Source organism: Ambystoma mexicanum, chromosome 11 (genome assembly GCF_040938575.1).
Source record: "Ambystoma mexicanum isolate Mex_15411 chromosome 11, UKY_AmexF1_1, whole genome shotgun sequence".
Classification (NCBI taxonomy): domain Eukaryota; kingdom Metazoa; phylum Chordata; class Amphibia; order Caudata; family Ambystomatidae; genus Ambystoma; species Ambystoma mexicanum.
Window position 1 is genome coordinate 97,991,316 of NC_090934.1, and position 27,811 is coordinate 98,019,126.

Below are 27,811 nucleotides of genomic sequence, written 5' to 3' on the forward strand. Positions count from 1 at the left end.
ACATATCACTTCTAGATAGCAAGGCCAATAACCAACCCACTAACAATTTCACCACTCTGCATACACCTCTCAAACTCTAACCAAACGCAACCCTAAAGCACAACAAACCACACAAACTTCACTGCAACAACAAAACAAACCACACATAGCTTTGCACAAGCGCACACGACGGCTACCGACCGGAAAGCACCCCCAAGCTCAGCAAACAGTGTTAATCGAACTGAAGCTGCCAACAGCATATCACTGCTCTCTTGCACTTATCCTGCTCATTCCCACTAACTCACCCCGCCCCTTTGATTTTCGGGTCCGCCAGGGGACCACTCCGGTGGTGATGGTGCGCGGTACAATTATCCTTTAACATTAACACTTGTGAATTTCTGAGCCTGGCCTTGTGCACTTTCTGAGGTGGATTCTACTGTTGTAGACCAGTTCCTGAGCCTGGTGGGCAGTTTCAAATCCTAAAGTTGGTTGGGCGGGGAGGAGTGAGAGGGCATATTTAGGACCAAACCATTATAACTGGCGGCTTTTTGGTAAAACATGTGCTTACACTCAGTTCTGCAGGATTTTTATCGGCAGGCAGGTGGATTCCTGCCGTTTTCCCAACATTGGTGCATTTTCTTTTAAGGACCAAATCTGGCCATACTGGCTGGCCTCTGTATGCTGTGCTGATCTGCCGTTGGGGTTCTGGGCTGTAAAACATGCTTCTTGGGCCGTGGTCCTCCTGCTGGCTCCATTCTTGGGCCACCGCTGTCTCCCTGCTGGCTCGAGTAGTCTGCTGGGCCAGGCATTCTGCACTGCAATCTTCTCTGGGCTCTTTTACCACTGGCTTCCCACTTTACCGCCATCGTTGTCCCCCCCCCCCCCCCCCCCTTGGTTAAAGTTGTTGCCATTACCTGGAAGGATGTTGAGACCCCATAACACAACTGCTCTGCAGGACCGTCCTGGGATGCCCCATCATAGTCTTCATCGTGGGACTGTTTTCTTTGGCTGGGCACCCTCAAGCCACTGGACGCTGCTTTGCCTGATTGACCGGTCATCCTGGGGTTTTCCTCGTTGTCGCTTTTGCTTCTGATTTGATGTCACACCTAGGAAGGGTAATTGATCTTCTTTTCAATCATTTGGGTTGTCGTTAGCCACAGGTGTTCAAGTCCATAGGAACTTGCATCCTGTAAACCTCAACTAGCAAAGCTTTGTACTGACCAGTCTGTTTCCCCTTCCGGAAGCAGTCTTCGAGGAACAAACTCTATAGTACTTGCTGCTGGGGATGATGGGTTATCCACAATAATCAACCCGTGGGGTACAAATAGTCACGCCTTTTCACATTCCAGTCTCAGCCACTTTTCTCCTTTGGTTTCCATTGAGGCACGTCCTGCTGTGCTGCCGCTTGTCCTTGGGATGCTGGTTCTCAAACCTGCCTTGGTAACTCTACGTTGGGGTCTCCTCTGGTCCTCCCTGGGTTTGTTGGCTGCCAGAGCCACCCCCATGGGGTTAAAACTGTGCCATGCCTCCTTTTATAAATAAATTCAGATTGAACTATTGACTTTGTCTTGTTGGCTTCTGTGAGGAACATTGTACTCACCTGACACTCTTGTAAAGTGGATTTGGGTGAACTTACCTGCCTAATGGGTGCTTTTCCTGCATCTAGTTTGGCCAATTGAGTGATGGGCCAAAGACTAGAATTGTAGCTCTCAACTGATTTTCTTATAATTTTTTAAATGTATTATTTCTTTCACTTTTGCAGATGTGAATGCTTTGGTTGAAGTGTAACTATTGATGTTGACTATGTATCTATTTTTCCCTGAAGGGCAACGTTTTGGTTGTCTTGGCTGAAATGGATCTGTCTAGTGGTGGTCTCTGGTCTCTTGCTGTGCTTTAGTAACGACACCTGACCTCATGCATGGACTGCGAGGTGCACATTTGTATGGTCCAAATACTATGTCCCAAGAGATGTAGGAATACAGTCTTAGTTAGTGTTGGCATTGGGATCCTCTTTTGACTATTCGAACGGTGTGTTTTAATGTCTAGTTATCTTCTCCTCGCCGTTGTGCCCATCAACACATATTGGACCTGCAATACCGTGTAGGAGTGTGTTTTGGCAATTTACTGTTTTTATAAAACAGTATTTTTTTTACCTGTCATTTTGTTTACAAATGTACTTATTTTACTAATGGAGGGGTGCATGTGTTTGTGTATATTTTTATTTTTGTATCTACATTTAGGATTAATCTAACAAAAAGCGGGAATAACCACGTTAAGGTACACACTCTGTACACCACTACAAATTCAACCATGAAACTCCAGAATAAAGACTCACTTCACACCACTAAGAATAGAACCTTAAAACTAACTTCAAGGAGGGATTCCATGTAACCTGCCTTGTATTTGTGTGTGCAATGTCCACATGTACATCACATTCTACATATACATATTTTGTATAGGAGCTGTGTAAGGTACATACTCTACCTGTCCATTTAAATTTTCTTTATAAGCTGTACATTCATTTTTAGCATGTGTAATGTAAGTGTACGTTTTAGTCTAGAAGCAGCACATTCGTTTTTAGCGTGTGTAATGTACGTAGTCTACTTGCATGTGTACATTTTGTATAAAAGCTCTCCATTAATTCTGAGCATGCATAATGTGCATACATTACATGTACGTGTATATTTTGTATAGAGGCTGTGCATTTGTTCTGAGCAAACTGAAATCTAAGTGAGTCCTAACTCTGACGTTTCATAATGTATGATAGTCTACATTACCATATGTACATCTTCTAGATGTACGTTGTGACGATTATCTAGCGATGTTACTACTTTCGCAGACGAAGTCCCTCCTCATGTGGCCAGGGAAAGGCTGAAGCTACCTGACTTTGAACCTGGGGGTGGTTACATGCAGGAGGACCACGTGGAGGGCATGACAAAATCCCCAGCGAAGCAGACCACCATTGGATCAAAATACTCTTGGAGTTACAATTCCTACTGACACGCATGTTCCCCTTCAACATACCCACATAGCTTATTGGATGTAGTTAAAGAATGCCCATGTTTTCTCAACCAAGCACCTTATTTACTCCCCCCTCCTTTTAGTACTGAGACGAGAAAGAGGGATGGAGCAATAAAGATTACCAGAAGCGGGAAGCCAATACTGTGTTCTAGTCTTGGGAAATTGTTAATCAATGCCAGGAAGTTTTAAAGCTGATACAGCTGACCAGAAGGCGAGCGAGAGGCAAAGACTGAAACTGTTAGTAACTTGTTCTGAGGCCAGCCGGAACATTTCATCGAACAGACTGTAAAGAGCAGTACGGAGGCTGACATGAATGGCGTGCAAGGTGGCCAAACCGAAGGAAGCTCACTGCTTGATGGCCTTAAGCAGCTGAAGCCGCACAGATCAGAAGAAGGCAAAGAGAGAGACAACCAGCTAATGGGACGCACACAATCAGCAGACCGAAAAGAAAGGAGAAGAAAAGACGTGAGGAAGACCAAAGCCATCCAGTAAGCACAGGAAAAGCAAATGGGTTACCGGAGTGCCTGAAGGTGAATGCCGTGTCACACGAACAGCACAAGGGAAGTCAAAGTGATACTATTAAAGGAACTGATATGGATGCAGGCAATATTAAGACTGGATCAGCAACCCAATATTGAAAAGCAATTATTGTAAATGTGACCTTTGCTGAGAGGGTCGGGACCCAATATTTGAAAAGCATTATGACGTGGATGAAGGAGAGCGTGATTGGAGAATGGAAAAGCCCTGGCAGGCTAGTGAACCAGACAAACAGTGAGTCTGTAACTCGCACACATTCGGGAAGATAAAGTGAAAAAGTAGTGTGTCCTCCTGGAATGAGAGTAAACCAGGAGTGAGCATAGAGATAAACCTGAAATTGTGAAACAGTGACAAACTGATATAGAAGAGAATAATCATCCTCCATCCCCTTTTAAGCATCAGTGAGAAAGTCACAATTGCCCTGGCAGGAGAGTATACCAGGGGGATAAAGAGACTAATGGAAGTACAAAGTGTGATAATCTGAACATTTGCGAGAATTGTGTATTTAAAGGATGCACAGGGGACGACTCAGATCCCCCTTACCCAAAATTGAACTGTGATGGTGGCTTTTAAAACACCAGAAGACATTTAGGGGAAGGGAGAACCCTTTCCTGGTTGAACTTTATTAACTAAAACGCATAGCTTAAAAAAATTCCCTTATGTTATATTGAGGTTTAGTGTGTAAGGGTCAGTTCCGAGTTTTTGGACACATGACACTCTTTTGTTTAGCATCCTGAGAGACGATCCTTGGTTTTGTTGAGGCAGAGAAATCCCTCTTAGGATCAGGGATAGATAGGACTTCCCACAACACTCTTACTGTTTTGATACTCTATAGCAGGCATCTAACCTCCCACTGTGTCCGAGTCTTACTCTTGATCCCTTACGTGTGCAGTTGGTTTGAAAGAAGCGTATTCCTTCTGAAAATGCGTCGTATATAGATAAATCCTAAAATGTTAATCTGGAAATTGTCCCATTTGATTTTCAAAAAAATGTTTCCAGTGCACTAATTCAGAACATCTAGGGGCAGGCCAGACATCTTGAAAATCGAAAATCCAAGTAGCCTATTTGATGAGCAAAACTGTCCATTCAGGGGCCGCTACCTCGAAATGTTACTGGGCCATTTTTCCATTGAAGGGTTCTAGAGTTATTTATAAAAGTTATTTTCCGAAGCTCTATAGACCATTTGTTTTAAGCTCAACTATGCCATGCACTAGCACACCCAATCACTGTAAAACTTGGTTGAAGGGACGTTCTGGTTAAGTTGCGCTACTAAAAACCTATGAAATTCAGTGAAAAAAAACGTTGTTAAAGGGATGTTATGGTTCGAAGTAAAACCGAAAAAGCCCAGAAATGTGCAAGTTGTGGTAAGCTAAGCAACCATAACTCGTGCCACCGTGCACTGCTAAGACTATCACTCAGGACATCAAAGATGACATCACAAATATCATTGACATCACTGAAAATAACCATTTGCTGAACGTCTCACTACTGTGCCCACCATGAGGTGTTCTCAGAAATAAGGGACAGTCTTCTTAAAAATATAGGAAGCGCATATGCTTTAGTTTACCTAAAAACCCACACGTGGTAACACCTCTGCTACAGGAGCATTTAAAAGCACACTAGTGGGCATAGCAGAGTGTGAAGAGCAAAACCTGCTGGGAGCATGAGTTTTTGATGAACACTTGCATAGCTGTCAAGTGCTCCCATATAATGCCTGATAACCGGAGCCTGTTCTCGCTTTTGACTTTACATGCTGGAATTTGTGGGCCCATACTTAGCACAAGAAACATGAAACTACAAATCCAATCGTGCAACGAGAAAAGCCAGCAATGGCTCTTAGTGGCTCACGTGGCAGCAATGCACTTGGACATCAAGTAGTGGCAGGGAGTTTGGCAATGCAAGCAAGGCTCAAAAGTGCACTGACTGGACAGCATGATAGGAAGACGACCATTAAATGTAGCATGAAGCATATCGGACTGAAACCAATGTTTGGCAGACTAGTTACTGATAGTGTGATTGGAAGCATGTGTGTAGTTCTGCATTGAAAAGACACAGAAATCCTCCTTCGTCGTGGTTGAAAATGCCAGCATAATCAGTTGTATACAACCTCTTACCAGAAGTCCAAGTAGGCTCACAGTGTGCACCCCCTCAACCGACCATTCAGTGGCATTCCTTTTGTTAATGCCTACGCATTTTAAGACCGGCCCACCTAATGGAAAACACCACACTTCCCTATATAAACAAATTAGTGCCTATTACTTTGTGTACTTTGCAACAAAACATTTTTTTAAACACACCATACAGACATTAAATATAATACAGAAACAGACCTTAGAAAATCATCTGCACTGAATGCAGCAATATATTGAACTATTAAAATAATAGTGCACTCAGAAATATTATTTTCCCAAGTGTTCGGGCATGTACTTCTAAGCATAGATTGATCGATTGTACAAACATTTCCTATGCACCTTACCGTGCTTTTACCCCTGGCGGCACCAATGCATATTCCCCGCCCCTGAGTCTAACATCACCAAACCTAGTGATATGCTCCACCTATCTCCAGAACATTACTATACAGCATAGTAAAATGCACCGAATCCTCACCTACGTGATAACGTGGCTTGACGCAGAACCCGGAATATCCACACACATCATATCACAACACAGTGTGTCCCAATTTTGAATATGAAACCATACTTTCAAAGGAAATACCAAATTGTACAATTTGCAAAGTACTTTTATTTCACAATAAACGCTCGGAGAACATCCGGAGACTTACATATGCAAGCAAATAGGTAATTGTTTTCTTCGTTCTCGATCTACACATGTTTATCGTGAGTCACGCAATATTCCTGAGAAGACTTTGCATGAACTTCCGCTAGGCCACCACAAAACATATGATGTTACTCTGTATCGCAGGTATGGCATATGGGCCTGTGCCGATCATCCCAAAAAAGTGTCACTGGCATCCAACCACTGACGTATATCTGTAGCTGACGGTTAAAAAAACCATCAGTTGGTATCTGGAATCCATGACAATCGCAGAAACTCAAGATGTAGCTGTTTAAAAAAAAAAAAAAAATAACAAAAATGTCCACCAATCTTATTACAGTTTATCATTTTAACCATCAATTTGGGCCCCTGTTACAACTATTGATAAACACGTACGTCAAACAATAACTCAAACAAAAGAATGTGCAAATTACTCTTCAGTTTGCTGTACACGTCAATGCTACAGAATATGGTGAGCTTGAAATGGGATGCTAACACTGACGCTGCAATCAGAGAGCTAAATAAAAGCAAAATGAAGAGTTGCATAGAATTTTAATTAAATATTAGTGTTCAATTATGCGTTTGTGAACCTGGGGGAACCCACAACTGCACTGAACCCTTCTCGATGCTGCACTGACCATATCTCCACGACAAAATACAATTTACCCCACAAATATTTTCATCAAAGTATAATTTGACTAGTTCGTGTACAAAATCGTCCAAAGTAAAACTTACATAATATTCGGCATTTCCATTGTATCGGTGTAAAACAACCACTCTGTCCACTTCAACGAATTTTCATTAAATGAAATTAAATGTTCCTTTCTCCAATTTTTGAATAGTGAACATTATCATATTTGAAAGTCTTACATCGCTCCAGTCCTATTACAAACTGTACAATCTTAACTGCATAGCCTACCCAAAACGTGACATACAAACTCTACTAATGCAACAGTACACAAACTTTTGCGTTCTGGATATTTGATGGGTGTTTGATTCTATGGATGTGTACGGCCACGCACCCAAGACCACAACCATCGCAGCATAACACACCTATAATACCAAACATTTTGACTGTGTTATGTGGGCTGCTTATAGGGGATATTGACCACTGACATGGCGAACACATCAGGGGCACCTGCCACCTAAATAAATGCAGTATTTCACCCATCTCTTACTCCCCAACCCTCCCCAAGCACTTCTGCACACCAACACACTCCCCAAAATTGCATTTTGCCTCTGTTCGCCGCCATGCTGTCGGCGGATGCAAGATGGCAGGCGCATCCAAACAATGTGACGCACCTCACGGTTCATCCCAGCCAATTAGAGAACACGTTGCGTGTCCGCGGACATGACGTAAGCCGATTAGCCTATCGGTGTCCTGTCCGCAGAGCGAACAGAGAAGTGTGTCCGCGGAGCGGACATGGATATCACTATTTTTGGACTTGCGTTTTGCCTGTTTATAAAAAAACGACTGGATGGATTTACACCAAATTAATAAAAGCACGCTTTCGGGGCTAAGCCGCCACTCCTCCCACAATTTTGGTGGGAATCCATCCAGCGGTTTGAGATGTAGGCGTGTGCAAAGTTTTTTCCTATTATGTCTATGGGAATAAAATACATTTTGGGACCCGCCCCTATAGTTCCTCCCCCCCGGACTAAACCTCACAAAAATGTGCAGAAAACGTCTGAGTGGGCCATATACTTTGTTTGCAACATTTGCTGAGGATTCGTCCAGGGGGAACAAAGTTATAAGCCGCCCAAAAGTGCTCTTCCTATGGGATTAGCAACTTAACCACATCTACACAGCCACTACAGTGGCTGTTATATGAAAGATCCAATTTCTCTTTTGAAGGCCCCCCACCCCTCCTTGTTCAATGGCAGCTCATGGGGGCAGGGGTTAGGGGGGGTTTCTGTCATATAGTGTTTAGTAAGGCTTGGTGATATGGACCAAAAGTCCGATCTCATATTTTTGGGCTGAATGGCGATATGCAATATATATCTCGATATTGTTTGTAAGTTAATGCTCAATTGTAAGCCACCAACTACATGTGAGGTGTCACAAACACCTTTTATTTATAAGACATTGATCAAAATAAAGTGCAAATACAGGGTTCCTCTTATTTGAGAATTCAAACAGCTGTATAAATATCAAAATGTAAATAAAATTGGTAGTATATGTAATGTATATATCTCGATGTCAACGATATTGTCTTGTCCTATATCCATTCTGAAAATATATCTCAAACTCTATGCATTGCCCAGCCCTAGTGTTTGGTATTGGGCGTGATGTAGAGTGGGGAACTGTGGCCAGCCCATTAAATTGCTCTCCTTTCCTTCCTGCGGGCAGGAGCGCTATGAAGCGGTCATCCAGAGGTCAGCCAAAAAAACCTGGGCCGAGATCCGCCAGCAGCGATGGTCCTGGGCCGGAGCATTGCACCAGAACTCCCCGGGATCCAAAGACAGTGAGTATTCCTCTTCGCCCGGCTGCGTGCCAAAATCCTCTGCTCCCCTCCACATTTCATAAGTAGCAAATGCAACCAGTTCTATAAGCCCCAGGTTTTCAGGCAAGTGAGCCAGTGTGGTGCCCTTTGCAGTGTTCCATCGTGAAGTCTGAGCCAGTCTCTGATATTCAATTGAGAAATCATGATTAGGGAAGAAGCGGCAACGCCAGCTTCCGCCTCTGCCTCCAGGGGCATGGATTGGCTCACTCTTTACAGAAAGTAGGCTCTTATGCTGCTTACGCCTCCTCTATAAAGCAAGACGCTCAAGCGCTGACCTGTCCAGTTGGTGCTCCTTACTTTATTACTAAGACTAATCATCCCTTTATTGCCTTTACTGTTCTTCACACCTTTACATTCAGTATCTGAACCCAACGGGTATACAAGGGTTTCATAAGAAGACTCTTGGCTCCACCTGAAAGACCTGGCTCCAAAGGTATCGCTGCTCCCCAAGAAGCAATCGATGTCAGGGCTTCTGGGATGTGCACATTGGTCAATCAGGGAGTCGTTTTTGACTCCCATTCCTAGGTCAGATCCTGTAAAGTTTATCCCAATCTAATGCAAATTACATTCAGTGCCACACTGGGGGGGCGGGAGGGGGGTCAACGAGCGAGGGCATGAAGCGGAGTCGGGCGTTGCTTTTCCTTACCTTTCAGGGTCGTGAGGATGCAGGCGTTGCTGTGCCAGTAGAGGGCACTGATAGTTGCAAACCAAGCAAATCTTGAGCAGGAATTGATGAGTGTACAAGTCACCTTTCCTCCTGCTGTGGAAATTGCAATTGTTAGGGCTTGTAGCATGGAGTTTAAATGCACACGTCAGTAACTGTTATTCGCCAAGGTACTGTTCATGTTAGTGGTAGCCTTGAACTGGTCTGTAAACATCCTTGGCGCTGCACACAACCACCTGAAATTGCACGGGCAGTGTACAGAGGTGCATTGTGTGGGCACAGCGATGGTCCTCCTTTCAAGAACTCATTGAAGGGCAACATGTTGAACACTCGGATGGGGGAGACCTGCAAACGGCATCAAACATAAATAAAAAAAAACTAGTGTCCCAGTTCAAAGGATTGATCAGAGAACCCCACCAAACATCTCTAGTGGCACAGCATACTTGCATGCAACTCCAGGAGCTGCAGTGGGTGTATTTAGCATTTAGAGCAATACTGCTTTAACTTGCCAAAAGGTAGGTGCTACAAGGTCACACACACTCCTCCAATCACTCTCTCCACACATGCACACGTGTGTGGTCACTCACTGGGTCTCCCCCCACACTGGAGCAAATGCATAACCAAGTAAATATCCCCTAAAACTATATCGGAAGTGTAAGGATGTTGCACAAAGGAGCCGGGCCAAGCATGCATGCAGACCTAAGACCAAAGCAAAGGGCACCCAAGCTGCACAGGAGTCTAGGATGATCTCATCCCCGGCCCATCCTAACTGGGCAGAAACCAGGGCAGTGAAGCCTCGAAAGAAGGCCATGTCTACCTTTTTCAAAGATCTAGATTATGTTCTGTTTCGTTTTTCGTTTTTTTTATTTTTTATTTTTTTTTTTTTTTGTTTTTTTTTTTTTTGGTGGGGGGCAGGTTATAATTGAGGGGCACAAGTGCTCTGTATGGTCCTGTGGGATCAGCCGCTTGGTCTGTGCCGCATAAGAAGTACCTAATACTGACCCAGTGTTTAAACTTGCACAGCAGAAGACCAAGATGTGTTGGAGGCCCCCCAGGAGGCTCTGTTCGAGAAGGGAGATTGTTCTCAGCTTGGATCAGGTGGCGCAAGCGTGTGGCGCATGCAGCATGCCGTCCTGGTGCAGTGTTGTGCGCACGAATGGGGACCTGGAGGTGTGGTGCCGAATAAGGGTCCTCTAGCCGCTGCTCGTCCATGAGGGCCACAAGGGCACTGTCTTTGGAAGATTGTTGTGTTTCTGGAAAGGAAGGCCCTGCCACTTCCGTTGCACTCAAAGCATGCAGCACTTGAGTGCCTGAATAGTTCTCGACTTGGCATGACCACGATGGGTTTTGTGTGGTGCCTTGTGAAATGAATGTGCATTCGTTGATCAGTGTGGGGCTTAAAGGTCTTTACAAGCCTTTCAGCACAGTGTGGGTAGAAGGCCGGTAGAAGACCTGGTGGCTAAGGTGGGGGGATTACAGGTGGGAGCAGGGATCCTGGTGGCTGGCATGAAGTTGCCAATTGTTGTTCGTTCTTCTGTGTAATGTTCAGGGTGGGTAGACTGCATTGGTGTATGGGGATCAGGGTGGGAGAGTGCAGGGAGTGATTTCCCGATCTGAGAGAGATCCAAGGTGGGTCGGGTATTGGGACACCCTTTTGCATTTGGGGGGGACTGCGCATTTGGAGTTTGCACAGAGCATGTGGCGGAATACCTGCATGAGTGGAGTTCTGCATCGTGGGATCTTGGGTGTTTGTTGGCTAAATGTTTTCTCCCTCCTGCTCTCCCCATCCTGCTCACTGATGAATCTCTTCTCGTTAGGCACCCCCGCCCCTAGGTCAAGGTTGCCAACTGTCTTCTCCATTACATTTTAGCATGAGTTTGGGAATCTTCCCTCCCGGGCTCAACTAAAATGTGCCCACTAGTGGTTTTGGTTTGTTTGGGCTGCGTGTATGGTCACTGAATAGAATGAAGACATGGGGCCCTTTTCTTAAAGAGGTTCCCAACAGGTGGTAGATTGTCTGTGGATAAGCCACTGGCCAGGACATGCAAGGTGGTGTCCTTCATAAATTGTGTAGAAACTAGTCCACCAGTTACTTTGTCGCCCACATCAACTTTTTCTTGACCCGGCACTTGCTTAAGTTGAAATGACTAACAGTGGGCGGAGCATTTGCCAGCAGGCATGTCAGGCTTGTGACATGTGACCGGTTCTGACCCGGCCCTGCCAGTGTTACAAAGTGATTTATTTGTTGGACTGTGCCCCAGTTTCCATAAGAGACCATGCACCATTGGCATCTGTCCACCAACAAGGGGATACTTGGTCTGCAATTGTTTGTGTTAATGCGTGTGTTTGTACACGTAGAATAGGGATAGTGTGACGGAACACGCCTGTTGATATCCTGGTTTTGATTTTGAAAAACGAGATGTAATGGCAACCCATTTAATCATATACCTCTAAGCAGATACAAGCCACAGAAAGACAATTACAGGGCAAGTGGGGGGCCACGTTGGTAGTTTGACATATCGTAGGTGGTGGGGAGGCTAGTTTTAAAATGGAACGAGACAGATTTGGAAGTGGCTCAGATTTGGAAGTGGCTGCTTACGGTATCCTAGTGATGGGTTGGGGTGAGGATATGACCCCATGGTTCGGTCAAGAGATGGCCGATGAACAGAAGCGACATTTCGTTATACCTACTTCCTCAGGCTTCACACAGCGAAAACCTCTAGCATGTCTGCCATGGCCTATAGGTGGATGGCCTGATCTTTCAAGTGGGAGTCTCGCAGCATTGAGAATGTACCCTCTGGGTGTCCGCTGTGAATCGAAGTGTTTTAAACCGGACCTCGCACTTGGAAGATTGTCCACCAGTGGTTGTGCCAGCATTGGGTAGGAATGCATTTTTAATAGTGTTTCGCACTTCATTTAGTGCAAAGTTTATTTTTTTAATTTAAATTTTGCGCAGGGCTTTTCTGATTCCAAGCGGAGATGTGTGTGCACTGTGAAATGTTGTATATGTACTGTTCAGAATAAGTGTTTGCCAGAAAAGAAATCTAATGTGCTACTAGGTCGGGAAGCTGCAGGGTGACCAGGTTACCCGTGGTCCTCAAGATGATGCAGGAAGACTCGACCTGTTGGGCGAGGCAGAGACTATGGCTGAGCAGTTTTTGTTCCATTAGTGCCTTGAAGCCTTTAGTATCCAGGCTTTGCGATCAATGAGACGAGGGTAGTGGGATGCCCAGTAATGGCTGATCTTAATTCCTAGCTAGAGGGATGCGGAGTGCCAATGTATGACGGATGTCGATTCAGGGTAGTGTTTCGGTTTGGTCACACACTGGCTGGGTTTGAGGATTATTTGTGGGAGAGACTACTCAAGCTACCTTGGTAATAGACTGAAATATGGGGAGCTACCCATTGGGGTTCTCGAACCATGTCGAAAACCCTTGTGTGATAAACTTGCCCAGGTCTTTGACCTGCAAGGGCACGCCAGTCACGTTGGTAAAACATCCAAACTACGTAGACTTAAAGGCGAGTATGCAGGTGTCTCGTGAAGCGGCGACGTTTGAACCGCCAAGGAATAGCCTAAGTTGGGGGAGGGGATACTCCTACTGGTCTGCACCTCTCCCCACTACTGATGGCTTGAGAAGTGGTAAGTGTATGGCTGCCTTTCAATGACTTAGATTTGTTAAACGGATTTCTTGAGCACCCAATAGGAATTGCTTTAGGGAGAGGGGCGGGTAGATTGATTGATTGATATTGTATTTCTATCGCGCTCCTACACAAGTGTTTCAGAGCGCGAGAAGGGAGATTTGAGTGGCAGGAGGCTGGAATAGAGCATAAGGAGGCTTCATGGGCATGGGGCAAGAGTTGGACTTGTGATGACGCATCGTGCATAACATTGGGGCTATCCAGTGGGGTGAACTTGGAATATTTCCATGCCCTTGTTCAAATAGCATACCAGGCTAGGTAGTCTATGGGCTTTCCAGCGTCCTCTTCCCACCTGACCATGCATGTGTGTGGGGTAAGAGGGGTGCGGGGGTGTTACATCTAATTAATTTGAGAACCTTGTGTAAGTAAGAAACCTTGCCAGGTGCCACCCCCGGAGCTAAAGAGTAATGGGTGGGAAGGACCCCCTGGTCACCCACATTTAATTCCTGCCCCAAGACCAAGGGCTGTTGCATGAGGCCTGTCAAGGATGCTAGCGCCATGGGTGTGACCTGCCCCAACTCTGGGGCTCTGAGGCCTTATGCAACGTGTAGTACTGGTCTCTTGCCATTCCCAAGCTGGAGCACTTTGTGAATCGAGGCAGGATATGAACACTGGCCCTTTAAGACGGCTGAACACTGCACGCGAGCGAAATTGTGGAGTAAATCCCGTCGTGGGTCGCGAGCACTCTCTTGGACCTGGGGGGCCCATTGTGTTTCTCAGGTGCTCGCACTGCCAGTCCGCTCCAACAACGGGGGCCCATCAGATGTTCTCATGGACCTCGCAGTGTCTGCTTCTATGTCGCACACCCCGTTTTCCTGTGATACTTGCACAGTGTTTCTACTGCAGACACACACACTGCATGCGTGTCACTGCATCGCCAGCCCAGGAAATGCCTTTACTCTGCATTCCTACAGAGCATGAGCACAGGCTGTGTGGCTGGCAAACGGGACCTGCTCTGGTAGCCTGAGACCAGCCCTGCCCAAGCACGGACTGTACCATTTACGATGGTGGCTTGCCCTCTTGAAGGCTTGTTCCAGGCCCAGGGTCACAAAGTGCACACAGGTGAATCGGTTAATTCCAGCCAATCAGAGCCCTGCAATCATTTACATCCTCTCGTGCAGACAGGAAACCCAAGCTTGTGGGGTGGCTCACAGGGCTGTATAGACTGAGTCAGTCGGGTAGTGTGGATGCTTGGAGCAAGAGCCGGCGGAAGGGCTTCGGTAAGAGGGGTTGGAGGTAGCCGATGACTAAGGAAGAGGAGCCATCAGGCGGAGGCGGAGGTGGGGGTTGGGGCTGAGATGGAGGCGGAGGTGTGGGGGTTGGGATGGAGGCGGAGGTGTGGGGGTTGGGATGGAGGCGGAGGTGTGGGGGTTGGGATGGAGGCGGAGGTGTGGGGGTTGGGATGGAGGCGGAGGTGTGGGGGTTGAGATGGGGGAGGTGGCATGGAGGTTGAGATGGAGGAGGAAGAGGGTGGGTTGAGATGGTGGGGGGTTGAGATGGAGGAGGAGGAGGAGGCTGAGGAGGTAAAGGTGTGGGTTGAGATGGTGGAGGAGGTGTGGGGGTAGAGATGGAGGAGGAGTGTGGGGGTAGAGATGGAGGAGGAGGAGGAAAAGGTGGAGATGAGGCGGCGGTAATGGGGTGCTGTGCGGTGTAAAGTGTACCAAAAAAGTAGTGCAACCGGCGTGGGCCAGAGTAGGCAGCAAGGGAGCAATGCGTAAAACATGTTTCAAGGTTTGAAGTCCTGCTGGTTGACAGCCAATTAGCGTGAAACAGTTTTCAGTTTAGTTGATGGTAAAGTAGAGCAGTGTGATTTAACTTCACAAAGAACAGTTCTGGAATGGAGGAAATGCTTGCAAAAAGTACTGCAACTGTTAACAGTAAAACATAAAGGTAGTGGAACGCTGCTCCCGACCGTTCCCACTCACTATGACCACTAGGGCTGTGAGGAGGGGGAGGAAGTTTTGAGGGTTGAGAGAAGGTGAGGTGGAGCAGGGGGAAAAGGAAGGGGTCGAGAGGAGGTGGGGATTTAGGAGAAGGGGTGGTTGTGGGGATTGCAGGGAGGAGGTTGACGTGGATGTAGGGGTTGGGAGGAAGAGGTGGTGGGGTGATGGGATGGGCTGGTTGGTGGGGTTTGAGAGGAGAAAGTAGGAGATAGTGGGGCTTGAGAAGTGGAGGAGCAGGTGGGAGTTGGTGTCATCCGAGAGGCGAGGGGGTTGGAGGGTTGAGAGGAGGTGGTGGGGGTGTTTGAGAGAAGAAGAGAGGAAGAGGTGGGGTCAGTGGTGGGGGTTGTGGTTATTTGAAGAGAATTACTGAGGGATTGGTGTCATCTGGCAAATATTTGCACTTGCCTCTGTGGAAACCTAGGGAGGCAACTCCTATGGTCTCCATGGTGAAGCTGTGGTGACCCAGAGAGGACCCCCGAAGAGCTATGCAGGACCCCTTTAAACCTGGACCTGAGAACTGTGTAGAAAGGAAAGAGCCTCTGAGAAGACAGTAGAAGAAGGCTGCAGGAAGCCCTTTAAGGCTGAGCGCGTGCCCACCTGTGGGGTAACTGCTAGACCCCAGGCTGTACTGTTGGTCCCCATTTTATTTACCAGACCTATATCCTAATCCCCATGTAGAGGATTGCTCAGCACATGTCCGTCTTGTCCTGGTGTTTGCCTGCCTGGTCGCAGTGGGTGCAGACATGGTTGCAGGTCCCGATACAGGGTCATCGCGCCCACCCTTGCCATGCAGGGCACCCTGTAGATACGTCATCACCTGCCTTTACACTAATGCCAAGGCATTGCGGTGAAGGCATAGGCGCAAGGAAAGTAAATAGAACAAAGGGAAAGGGGTGCAGGGGCTCAGTGGTGAGTGCCCCCTGCCGACCCCCCCCCCTCCCCCTAGCAGAAAAGAAATGCTGCTGTAGCATGGTTGGGAGTGTCCCCAGGGCAAAGGCCTAGCAGTGGTGTGATCAGCCGTGGTGGTAGTCTGGGCATGCGCTCACCATGCACGTCCCATTAAGGGCTCCAGCTGTCTTCCCGAAAGGGCATTATTTGGATTTCATAAACTTTAGGGCTCGAACATGGCCAGAGAGCAGAATAAGGGGAAAAAAGCATCACTGCAACAAATTGTGTTTCTGCTCAATCATCTGGTTCGGAGGAACGGTGGCGATTAAAATGACCCTGCTAACACGGCTGTCATGTATGTTTAAGGAGTTGCCGATTTGCAATCCGAGGGCAGTGCTTGAATCTCTTCAATCCCCCAATTGTAGGTTTATTTGGGCAAGAAAGTTCCCCAGGGTGACTGGGCTGATGACAAGGGAGGTCTGGCAGTACCTGATATCTAAAATAATCTATATTCTGCCCAACTCACCCCGGTGTTAGAATTCCGCGCAGCTCTACAAAACCCTAAACACTGGGTCAACATTGAACAAGATAGACTTGGGGTTTTGGGGGGTGCATGACTGGTGTTGGAGCTCCCCTATGACGAGGAAGCGCGACGGTGTGGGTTCTCACAGGCTAGAGTATTGACTATTGGGATAAGGCCGGCCGTAGATATGCAACAACTACCTTCCCCTCCCCTCTAACAGGTATATGGAACCGTTGGGCACGCCCACCAGGGCGGGACACGGGGATGTACTCGTTGGATTGGGGGTGGGCTGTCGCGACTGGGTCAGCTGTTTGAAAACTAACAACCCCTGTTCTTTTGAGCAGTGCAAGCACGCCTTCATGGTGGTTGAAGTAGAGCACTCCGCCACAAGACCGCTTAGATCTTTCTACGCCAACACCATTGTCAGGCCTACCTCGTGGAAAGTGCGTGCTGGTGGCTCCAGTTTCCCCACCCAAGCAGCCACGCACTGGAACGCCCTGCCACCTCACCTCAGACTCATCGAGTCACACCTAGCCTTTCGCAAGGCTATCAAAACCAGACTCTTTGTATGACTTTAACCTGTCTATATGCCTGCTAACCTGTAACCAAGAGCCTCCTGCACCCAAATGTAATCTTAAATCTGTGTATCCTCTGTAACAGCGCCTCGATGCCTCATGGGCTGCAAGTGCGCTTAACAAATGCAAATAAAATTAAAAAAAAATAAAATAAAAAAGAAGTATGGTTATACCCAACTCAGAATATGTCCCTGCCCGCGTCCAAAAATAAGTCGTTTCAGCTCAAGGGGAACAGTTTCAAACTGATGCTTAGATGGCCCTTTACCCCAGAACGTTGGAATAAGATGAACCCAACCCACATGCGGGAGATGCTACGGCACCCTGCGTCCCTTTTTCCACGTGTGGTGGGCATGTCCAACCATCCCAGTGTTTTGGAAGGAGGTGTTGCCCCAAATTTGGGGCTAAAACCTCTAATAAAACACTTTTTAGTAGTGGCAAGGCTGGTTGCAGTAGAAAATTTGAAGTCTTCGACTGTGTCAGAGATGGAGTGGCGGGCAACGGTATGGTTTGTGGCCGCAATGTGTAAAATAGATGCATTGCTTCAAGGGGAGATGACGGAATACATCGTCGAATGGGGAACCCTTTGTGAGTCGGCACGATAACCCTGGAATACACAATGAACCTCATGAGATGGCCTCCTTCTCGCTGCTAGAACATCCATACCTTATGCTTTGTGCTCCAACCACCTCCACACTGTATTTTGTGATTATTTTCGATTTTGTTTCAACTTTTCTTATTTTATTATTTTTATGAAGTGTCCAGATTTACGTATTCATTTCGATATGTGACATTTTCATGTGAAAGATATTGCCATGCACTCCTGTCTGCAGCAGTTTTATGCGGCAGTGAGGACTGTGGTATCATCTGTTTTGAGCTTTAATAAAATGTAAATGATTTTTTTTTTTTAATCGGATTTCTGCCCCGATGCATACCCTTTAAATCCAGTTAGAAACTAGACGGATTTGAATTTTATTGTGGGGGGGTCGGGGAGAAAGGTCTTAAATTCTTTCTGAAGGCACAGCAAGGACGGTTGATCGCTTTAAGCATGGCAGGAATCAGATTAATTCATCTTTACTGCCTTGTATTCCCACTGTCTGATATCCCTAAAATCCCCCCTACTTCCCACCTCCCTGCCCCTACGCGGATAGCCCATCATGGCTGGGATTAACACGATTGCACGCGAAGGTGCTGTAATCCCCAGCGGGGCGCCTGCTAGGGCAGAATCCTGCACGCGGAGCAGCAGCCGGCGTCTTCCTTCTGCCTCGTGTCCTGCCCCAGGAAATGATGGCCTCGCTGGCTGCAAGCCAGGACTGCCTGCCAGCCAGAGCTTTACTAAACCTGCTGCTCTTTGCTGATTTCTTAGAACCACCCAATCGTTTTGTAGGATTACTTAACTGCGGAAGTGGATGGAGCCTGCAACGATTCCTTCTGGGAATTCAGGACGAAAATTCTCGCCCTTAGCGTAGCACTCGGGCTGCATGTTCCTGGGCAGTGACTGGTAGGGAACAGGCTGTGATTGGGTACACTCGCCCCCACTCCAGGCCCCAATTCCCATTACCCCTTATCTGCAAGTAGGGGAATGGTATTAGTTGCCCTAGGGCTCAATTCCCCCCCCCCCCATCTGATACCAAAACCTTCTATGGGGTCGCCACTGTTCCTTGGGTTCAGCCCTTCTCTCCATTTTCCCTGTTCCCATCTATGAGCTAGAGGGTAGTGTTGGACCTCTTAGCCCCTATCAAAACAAGAGTGGGGGCTGCAAGGTTTAGAACTGATCTAACTCTAAGAAACCCTCCAGACCATCGTTCTTCACCTGCCAAGCCATTAGAGAAGGGGAAAGACCAAATGCAAATCAGGCTTGGTCCCACCCCAACAGGCGCAGTCGAGCCCGAGCTGCTAGGTCACATCCCTTCTGCACGAGACAACCCGCATCCCCAGATCTGTAGGCCTCATAGGGCGTCATCTGTGAGGTGTAGCCTTGGTCTCTAGGCCCAGCAGGCTTTGGTCCAACATGTGGGCATACCTGCCCCACTCGAGGGGACAGTAACAAATGCCCCCCCCCCCCCCCCCCCCAGTGCATATCCAAATCTCCACATGCATCCACGGGCCTGCTTAATATTGCACATTTGCACGAGTTTGCTTGCCCCTGTGCCTTACAGAACGGACTGGTTTTTGGAAAAACGTCCATTTTGCGGAGTGTCTTCTGAGCAGAGGACTAGTCTGTAGGGAATTGGGGTAGTTGCGTGCTTAGTCGTCCTACGAGTAGCTGGTGCTTTGTCTGCCTTTCTGAGTTATAGACACTTTTGGGAGGAGGGAGTAAGAGTTCCACCCCTTCCCGACGGCCAATGGCTGCTGTTGTCCAGAGTATTTCCCGGGTCCGTTGAGCTAACCTTTGTTCCGCTGCCACCTCCGTATTGAAGTGATGTCCTGGTAAATGCGGTTTCCCAAAAGTCCCTTTGGTGACGGTCCCATCAATTTTTTTCTTTTTTTTTTTATGGGGACTCCACTTCCACCTTTTTGAGGGGCAGTGCACAGAAAAGAAGTAGCCATTACTGGCCTCTCGCCGGAGCTAGTATTGTCAGAACTTCCGGTAACTGAATCTGTGCTTCAAAGGTGACTTTGCATCTTTTTAGTTTGATGTAAAGACGAGAAGTGTGTCGCTCTTAAGATGGAAATGATCCAAACAAAGATGGTTTTATTTTTTTTAATCTAGCGAGCACGCTCGCTGCCTTTAATGAAGTGATGTGCTGTCCTTGCAATTCTGCAGGCATGAATGCCGATACTTTTATCAGCCAATAGAAATTGGCACCCAGGCCAGGGGGTGGCAACCAATCGGGTTGCTTGAATCGCGGGCTGAATACCACGTTCCAAGCAACCTGATGGCTACTGCCCCAGCCCTACATCGCCATCTCTTCTCCCCCCTCCCCCCCCCAATGCTCTTTTACCATCCATTTTTCTGTCCTCAACTGACGTCCCTGGCCCACTTACCTGCTTGCGGCGGCATCCGCCACCCTTGCTCGCTCAGTCTCCTGCAGGGTCACCATGGAAATTGAAGAGGAGCTCCGCTTGGAGCCCAATCTTCCATCTCTGTGGCGGCTGTTACAACAGTGCCGGTGCTCCCATTCACAGAGGACTCGGGAGTCGGGCCTGGCCGCGGCACACACTAATCGCAGCGCGATCAAGGACCTGTCTCACTCGATCATAACTTTGCCTGCGACTGCCCATCCTTCTCGGAGGATGCCGCAGTGTTTATTCCACATCGGCACGTAAGCGTGGTGACATCAACATAACGGCGGCCATGTTGTGCAAGTATTTTCTTTCAAAGAGCGGGATGCCGCAAGGTGACCCATTAACTTAAAGAAAATACATTGGTCCTAGCACCCCGGGTTACTGGATTGGCAACCTGGTGTACTAATAGCAATCACTCGTTCCAGCCAGTGGAATGGGTGATTATTGCTTAATTACTAATTGTGGGAGGAAGCATCTTTCCTTGAATGGAAGTAGATCACTGGTGTGGGCACAAGCTTGCATGTCTCATGCGGTCTTCATGCAGGTATTGCAATAAAGCACATCCATATGCCTGTTTGCTCCTGGCTGCCTAGACTCTGGGTGAAGGCGTAATGGTCTATCTGGCGTCTGTTCTTTGGGCCAGTGCCTCCTGTCGCCTGATTGTGGCTTTCCTAGTTATTGCTGCCCCCTGCCCTACAGGGCATACCTGCTGAATATGGCTGCGTCTTCTTATAATGTTCTATGCATCCTGAGCAAAAAGCACATGGGTATGTGTACCTGTGAGCAGATTTATCAGAATAAAATATTGCACTGACATTAGTGTGGTGTTAGTGTTAGAATGTGTGTTGAGCTGGCTTTGGTAAGTATTTTCACTTGATTAATCGTGTTTGAAATAGAAGCTGCACTTGCCAATAAGATGATGAATAACACGAGTGGTGATCTGTTGGATCCTCTTGCAGGTGCTTTGCATAATTACCTCTGTGTTCACCTGCATGTTTTGTAATAATGAGCTGTGATTTGTATCATTATATATTTTGACTTGTAAATCCAGCTTGAATTTGATCAGTACTTGCACTTTAGCTTCCAATTTTGAATTACTTTATTTTGAATCATTACCTAATTCATTATAGTCTTTTGGTGTTATGATGTGTCAATGTACTGATCTGATAGTTATTGCGCCATGAAAATGTATCTACTATTGTATATGTGGACACTGGTCCAAGATGGCGTTGCTCAACTACAGACCGAGGCCATGTAACAAAGATTGTCACATGACTAGACTGTGAACAGGAAGTAACTTGATTCAAAACATTTAGTGTAGCAGATCATGTTCTATTGATCCTAGTAACCGAGGGAACGCATAGCGATTCAACCATGCGGGTTTGATGGTCATCCGCCATTACTCTCACTGAGAAAAGATGGATATTTTATCTTGATTGTAAGATTTTTTTTCTTGAAATAAATACAGCATTTTGCTGCACTTTTTAATAATACCCTACGAGTGCCCGGGTCTGTTTCTACTTTCTTAGTTGCCGCCGTAGTGACTCGCGTGTCGGCCACTTGAACATCGATTTTGAATGTAAATATACCCAGATATAATATATATATATCATATTTATTTTTTTTTTATTTTTTTAACGTTTTGTTTTCATTTGTAGCACACTACCTGCCAACCTCACTACCCCTGGGTAAAATGTTTCTCTTCTTTTTAGAGCACGTTTTCCCCACAATTTTGATTGGCTGTTAAAATATTCAAGTTGACACAAGAATGTTAACACTGTAAGCCACTAAAGTTACACTGTAGTTAGCGGCCTACCTGGAAGAGGCGATCCGAGTGTTAAGACCCAGTAAGTAGTACGGACCAATGCATGTTCTATGTAGCAGCCAAAAGCATTCCTGGTCCACCTGGGAAGCCAGGATGTCTGCATCTTGTGCCAGTCCAGGAATAGGGTGCCTATTTCAGCAATGTTGTCTAGCGTCTTGTTTAACTTGCAAGTTAAAAGCCATCTCTTGGCTAAAGGGCAAGTTGCATGTGTGTTTAATTTTTATTTTTTTGTGTAATTGTTGTTAAATCTCTGGTTGACCAGCCTCTTAGCATTTATTGTTTTGAGATTTTGTGAGTTTCGTGTCTTTGTGGGATTGTTTGGGTTTTGGGAGGATGAGGTGGCCATCCTAAGCATGGGCCATACCAAGGAAGGGTTCTCCCAAAACCGTTTGCGTTTTGGGATGACTGGCGAGAAGGTGGGTGCATTCTGCGTGCGGGGACCAAATGTTTCCGGAAGGTGCCTGCATTTTTTGTCTTAGGTTTGAATGTTTTGTATAGAGTCCAGAAAATTCTTGCATAGCTTTAGTCCTTCAATCCTGACTTAAATGCAGAGAAGAGTGCTGGTTTAGGACCATCGGGGCACCCCTCCACCTCAGATGGTCCTAAACCAGATGTTGGTCTGAGTAGCTGTAATAGTGATGGGTCAGAAATAGTGAACTGGGAGTAGGGGGCAAAGCAGAGCTTAGAGGTCAAGAGAAGATTTCAAGACCTCAATCGTCTGCCTAACAAAGTATATTTTTTCCCCTTTTAGGTACAAACAGGTGCTCGATATCCGCCGTAAACCTCCCTAGACATGTGGATTCTATAATCAACAAAAGGCTCTCCAAATCTTCTGCCACCCTCTGGAACTCGCCCAGTAGAAGTAAGAAGTGCTTATTACCCATAGGTCTCCAGGGGTACGGTAACGACGTTGATGGGCATGGGGGAGGGCAGGGCATAGTCCTTGTTCTAGAGCATGATACGTGGGGAATGGAGCCATGCAGATTGGGCACTCCCGAGCTATACACCCCTCCTTTCGAGTCCTGCTCGATGTCTGCATGGCTGTCCATCTTGAATGTCTGCCCAGCGTCCTTGATGGGATGCAGCGTTCCATCAGCAAGAACGTGCTTAAGTGAGTACCAGTGTTCCTCATCACCCAGTTCCCCCTTCTCCCTCCATTCGCCTGTCCTAGCTGTACCCCTTCCCGCGAATCGACCATCTTCTTGCATCTTCATATTCTTAAGTTCTCTTTGGGCGTTTTCTGTGATCCTTTTTTTATTTCTGGTGATTGGTTTTCATGGCGAGTACCTGCAGTCCCCTCCAGAATCCTGCATGGTCGTGCCGCACTTTTCCCTTTTGTGAACTCTTTCTCTGCATGAAACTTTCGTCCCCTGTACTCTTGTTCCCTGTTTGGTCGGTCAGCAAGTTCCCTTTCCAGGGCTTGCCCAAGGGCCCTTACGGGAGCGGAAGTTGGTGATCGGATCGCAACCTACCCGGGTGACTTGTTTTCTCTACCTATCAAAGTATCTGATCCTTTCTTCAAAGAATGTCAAGGTGTCTTTGAAGCTTAGCTATCTTGGGGATGAGATGTTTGATGGTATTATTTACCCTTTACTCTGCTGTCTCTGATTTTTCTCTTGCCCTCTCACCCAGTTTGTTGTCCTTGTTTTGGATGAAAACAGACGTTTCTGAAATGTTTTTGTATAATCAGTCCAACATTGTGTTCTGAAGATGGTGCATGGAATGCAATCTTCAGTATTGATAACCTGGCTTAATGGACTTGGATGATCTATTCAGAGGTGTAGAAATGAATACAATGGTGGTGATGCAGTCTAATGGCAAGAACGAGGGACACTGTTAAACAAATGAAGCATATTTTGATATAGGTTTCATGGGGGGGGGCGATAGAACCAACCACCCCCCTTTTTTATATGTATATATTTTTTTATTTATTTCCTCAGTAGGGAGACTCCTACTGGCACTGCAATCGTACTTCCAAAAATCATTCTACCATTGCTCTGTTTCGCCGTTTCAATTTTCCTTTATCACATAATTAAATGGACTCTGACAGACTGAACTGATGCGTTTTACCCCTACAGGCTTCCTCATAATTGCTGGAGCCTTGTGCACAACCACAATAATTACAACAATGTGATTATTAAGTCCATCTTCCATATTCATTCTCAGAAACTCCTTGTGCTACCTGATGTTGAAACTTGGCTGCCATCTTGGAATGGACAGTTTTATATACACATACATTTTACTATCTGTGTTACATATTTTAGAATCAAACACATGCCCAATCTGACTTACCATCATTTCCAATCCTACCTCTTTGTTTTAAATGTAGTACATAATAATAAAATAACAATTTTGCAAATATTAAGAAAGCTATATGTTATAAGCCGTTTATATCCTCCCTGTGGGGTGCACAATGTGTTGTACCCAGCGCAGCCCTGAAATGCCCATTACCAATATTAAAAGCATCATGTTGGCTGTGTGTCCAAAATAAAAAGTACCCGGGCCGTCTATTCTCCAGCCAGCAGTGTGCCACATTGCACTAGTGCATTCTATTCTATTTCTGATGCACTCTAATTCCCTTATATCTTTCTCAGAAGGCTTTATGTCCACTATAAGGTACATAGTGCTTGCCTGGCACTTATGTGCTTATTCTTGGTATAAAGTGCTTAGCTCCATATTGCATCTTCTCATATCTTCAATATGAAGTGCAATATATAATTGATATATATATATATATATGTGTGTATATATATATCAGATGTTCTGCTTAGCCAATCCTCTTTTCTATGTTCGAGCTTTAGTTTTTCTGGGACCCAGCAAGATTCACTAGTCTGCCTGTTCATCTTAGATTGACCCGGGTCGAAAGGAAAAGTGTGGATATTTCTTGCTGGCCAAGGCATCTGGGTCTCAGGAGGGCATGCGGACTGTTGTAAGAGTGGCAGGGTTGTCCTGCAGCTTCTTTCCAAACGCATTGAAATCTGTGCAGGAGGAAGGGGCGCCCAGTAGGTCGATGCTACAAGGAAAGCAGCAGCATCATGTTGGCGCGTGTGGTCCTCATCGGTGTGGATGCGTGTAATGGCCATAGCAATCTGATTGGAAAAGGTCATCGGCTCTACACGCATCAGGTCTAGTTGCCTTGAGGGTCAACCTCAACAACAATCGTCCGAGACCAGACCATGGGATAGTCTCTTTGCTTGGCCGTCACTTTCTGGTACTCAAGGGACGCTTTTTTTTCCCCCCCATCCCAGCCCCCCCTCACTAACGTTCTTGTGGGTGGCAGAGTCCATTATGGAAGAATTCTTCAGGTCTTGGTGTCTTGCAAGTCACACTACGATGCCCAGGAGCAAGCAACAGGTTGAGGATTTCACCATCCCTCCACAAGACACCCTTCTGGGACACAAGAGTTAAGGGACTGTTGCAAACTGTGTGTGGAGAGGATCAGACGGGTTGGGCTGGCACTGGCGGGCAGTAGGCTCTTAACGCTGATCTTTGCAGACCACTGGCAAACTTTTTTTATGTCATTGTCCAGTCGTGGTAATGTACCAACAGAAGAACTGACAACATTGGCAGGAAAATCTAATGTGTTCAATAAGAAAGATTATTGACCAGGTAGATTTAACCTGGCCCACGTTATACGTAGAGTACAGTTTTACAATAGTAGTGTCGCTTCGTATGCTGCTCACTCTACGGCATTCTTGCCTTTTGGCAATGGAGATGGAAAAAACGTAACACCTGTTTTCGTGGGGTTTTTCTGTATAGCCCCTTCAATAAGACCGCCATTTTCTGAACTGTGGTCGCACGTAACATTTAGTTGAGGGAAAGGGTTACCACTGGCCAAAAGGCATGCCTGCTGATTTATTTTTGTGCTGTTTGAAGAAAGTCATCAAAGGATATTTTGAAGAATGCCAGAGTCGCTCAGGGAAGCAGTTATAATTCCGCTTCCTAAACCCAATAAGCCTGGACACAGTTGTGGCTCCTACAGACCACTATCAATGCTGAACCAATACAGCAAGATACTAACAGCTGTCTTGGCAAGCAGACTGCGAAGAGTCATAGACCAACTCATACACCCAGATCAGACGGGTTATGTTCCAAATAGGAACATAACTCATAATCACAGGCGACTCCACCGAGTCATCGAATAGGCGGGTGAGAACGAGGGTGACATGGCGGTAGTGTCCTTGGACGCGGTAAATGCTTTTGACTCTGTCATGTGGCCATGGCTACTGGCGGAATATGGGATGGGGCCCGGATACATAAGATGGGCAAATATACAGTGAGCCGTTGGCCAGAGTTAAGACAGGAGCTGTTATTTCAGAGAGATGGCGGCTAAGCAGAGGTACTAGACAAGGGTGCCCATGGTCCCCTATGTTATACATATTGGCGTTGGAGCCTTTGGCCATATATCTCGGACAACAGTATGACACTATAGGCATCGAGGTGGGGGGGAGGGAGCGACACTTGATCTCCTTGTATGCAGATGATCTGCTATTGTATCTGAGGCACCCGGAGGAGAACCTCCAGTACATCTTGGAGGCTATGGATCGGTACGCGGGGCTGTCTGGAATGGCTGTGAATCCTCAGAAGTCTGTACTGTTCCCGTTAGGTAGCTACAAGGGACTCCCTGTAGAGCAGCTGCCGGTGCTGCAAGCCCCTTGGGCCGCTAATACCTTTCGGTACCTTGGGATAGATGTGTATCATACGGTTGAACAAGAACATAAACCTAACACTGAGGTAGCCGCAGCAAAAATTGAGATAAGTATGCAATTTTGGGGGAAGCTGCCGCTAGCGATGATGGGGCGTAGTGCAATGCTTAAGATGGTGGTCCTGCCCAGACTTCTGCATTATTTTGGAAACATCCCACACCTCATACCTGGGAAGTTTTTTACCAGGCTCAACAGTATATGCAGGGACCTTTTGTGGCAGGGCACTAGGTGCAGGGTGGCACTGTGGAAGTTGCAGAATTTTTACGAAAAAGGGGGGTTACAGCTCCCCAACCATGAGGCCTACTATGTAGCGAGCCAATTGCAGTACGTTGCTAAATGGCTCTCGGATGAGGGAACTCACAAATCCAGATTGTTCAGTGCGGACTGTGCCCCATTTTATTTAAAAGAAGTGATCTGGTTGTCCGAAATGGAACTGCAGGTGCGCCCTAGGATGTTGATGCTTGGGTGGAGGATTTGGCGTTGAGCGTGCCGGATGATGGAAATCCCGGCTCCGTGCTCCCCGCAGATGCCGCTGGTTGCACTGGCCAGAGGTGATGTGCAGCTACGGGTGATGATTAGAAACCACTGGGAATCGGTGGGGTTGGCAACAGTGGGAGATGTCTGGCGGGAGGGAGTCATCATAAATTTTGAAGAGCTGGGTGAGGAAACAGGTCTACACGTGGGTCAATATATTACGTATCATAGACTGATACGAGAAATTAAGAAAACTTGGCCCGAAACGGTTCTTGAAGAAGAACCAGATGGTACGGTGGACATGATATATGATATAACAGAGGGAGGGCACGAAATTTCGAGATTGTATGACATGTTGATGCTTAAGGTTGGTAGAGAACCAACGCAACTAAGATTAGACTGGGAAACTGAGGTGGGAGTCCCGATGGAGGATGGGATGTGGGAGCATGCTTTGTGGTCTCACAAGGTGTCGAGAAACGCCAGGGTGAAACAAATACAATTATATATTATGCACAGGGCGTACATGACACCCCTGAAGATATCAAGGTTTAAAAATGCAGGTAGACAAGCATGTCCCAAATGCGATGAAGAACAGGCCGACATGGTACACATGTTTTGGTCCTGCCCTGTGATTGAGCGCTTCTGGAGCGAGATAGCGGCGAAACTTGCGGATAAAGGAGTCACTTTGGTTG

The 27,811-nt window shown here is 46.7% G+C and overlaps 1 protein-coding gene across 4 annotated transcripts in view; it reads left to right on the forward strand.

Moving 5' to 3' along the window:
* MAP7D1 (MAP7 domain containing 1) overlaps positions 1–27,811 on the forward strand; it is a 382,583-nt gene that overhangs the window by 256,779 nt on the left and 97,993 nt on the right. For 2 of the 4 annotated variants that reach the window (XM_069622618.1, XM_069622619.1), the window contains exons 5-6: positions 8,663–8,777; positions 22,691–22,801. In XM_069622618.1, the coding sequence (XP_069478719.1) occupies positions 8,663–8,777; positions 22,691–22,801 (226 nt within the window). The remainder of the gene's footprint in view (positions 1–8,662; positions 8,778–22,690; positions 22,802–27,811) is intronic. The other 2 variants (XM_069622620.1, XM_069622621.1) reach the window with 1 other exon arrangement.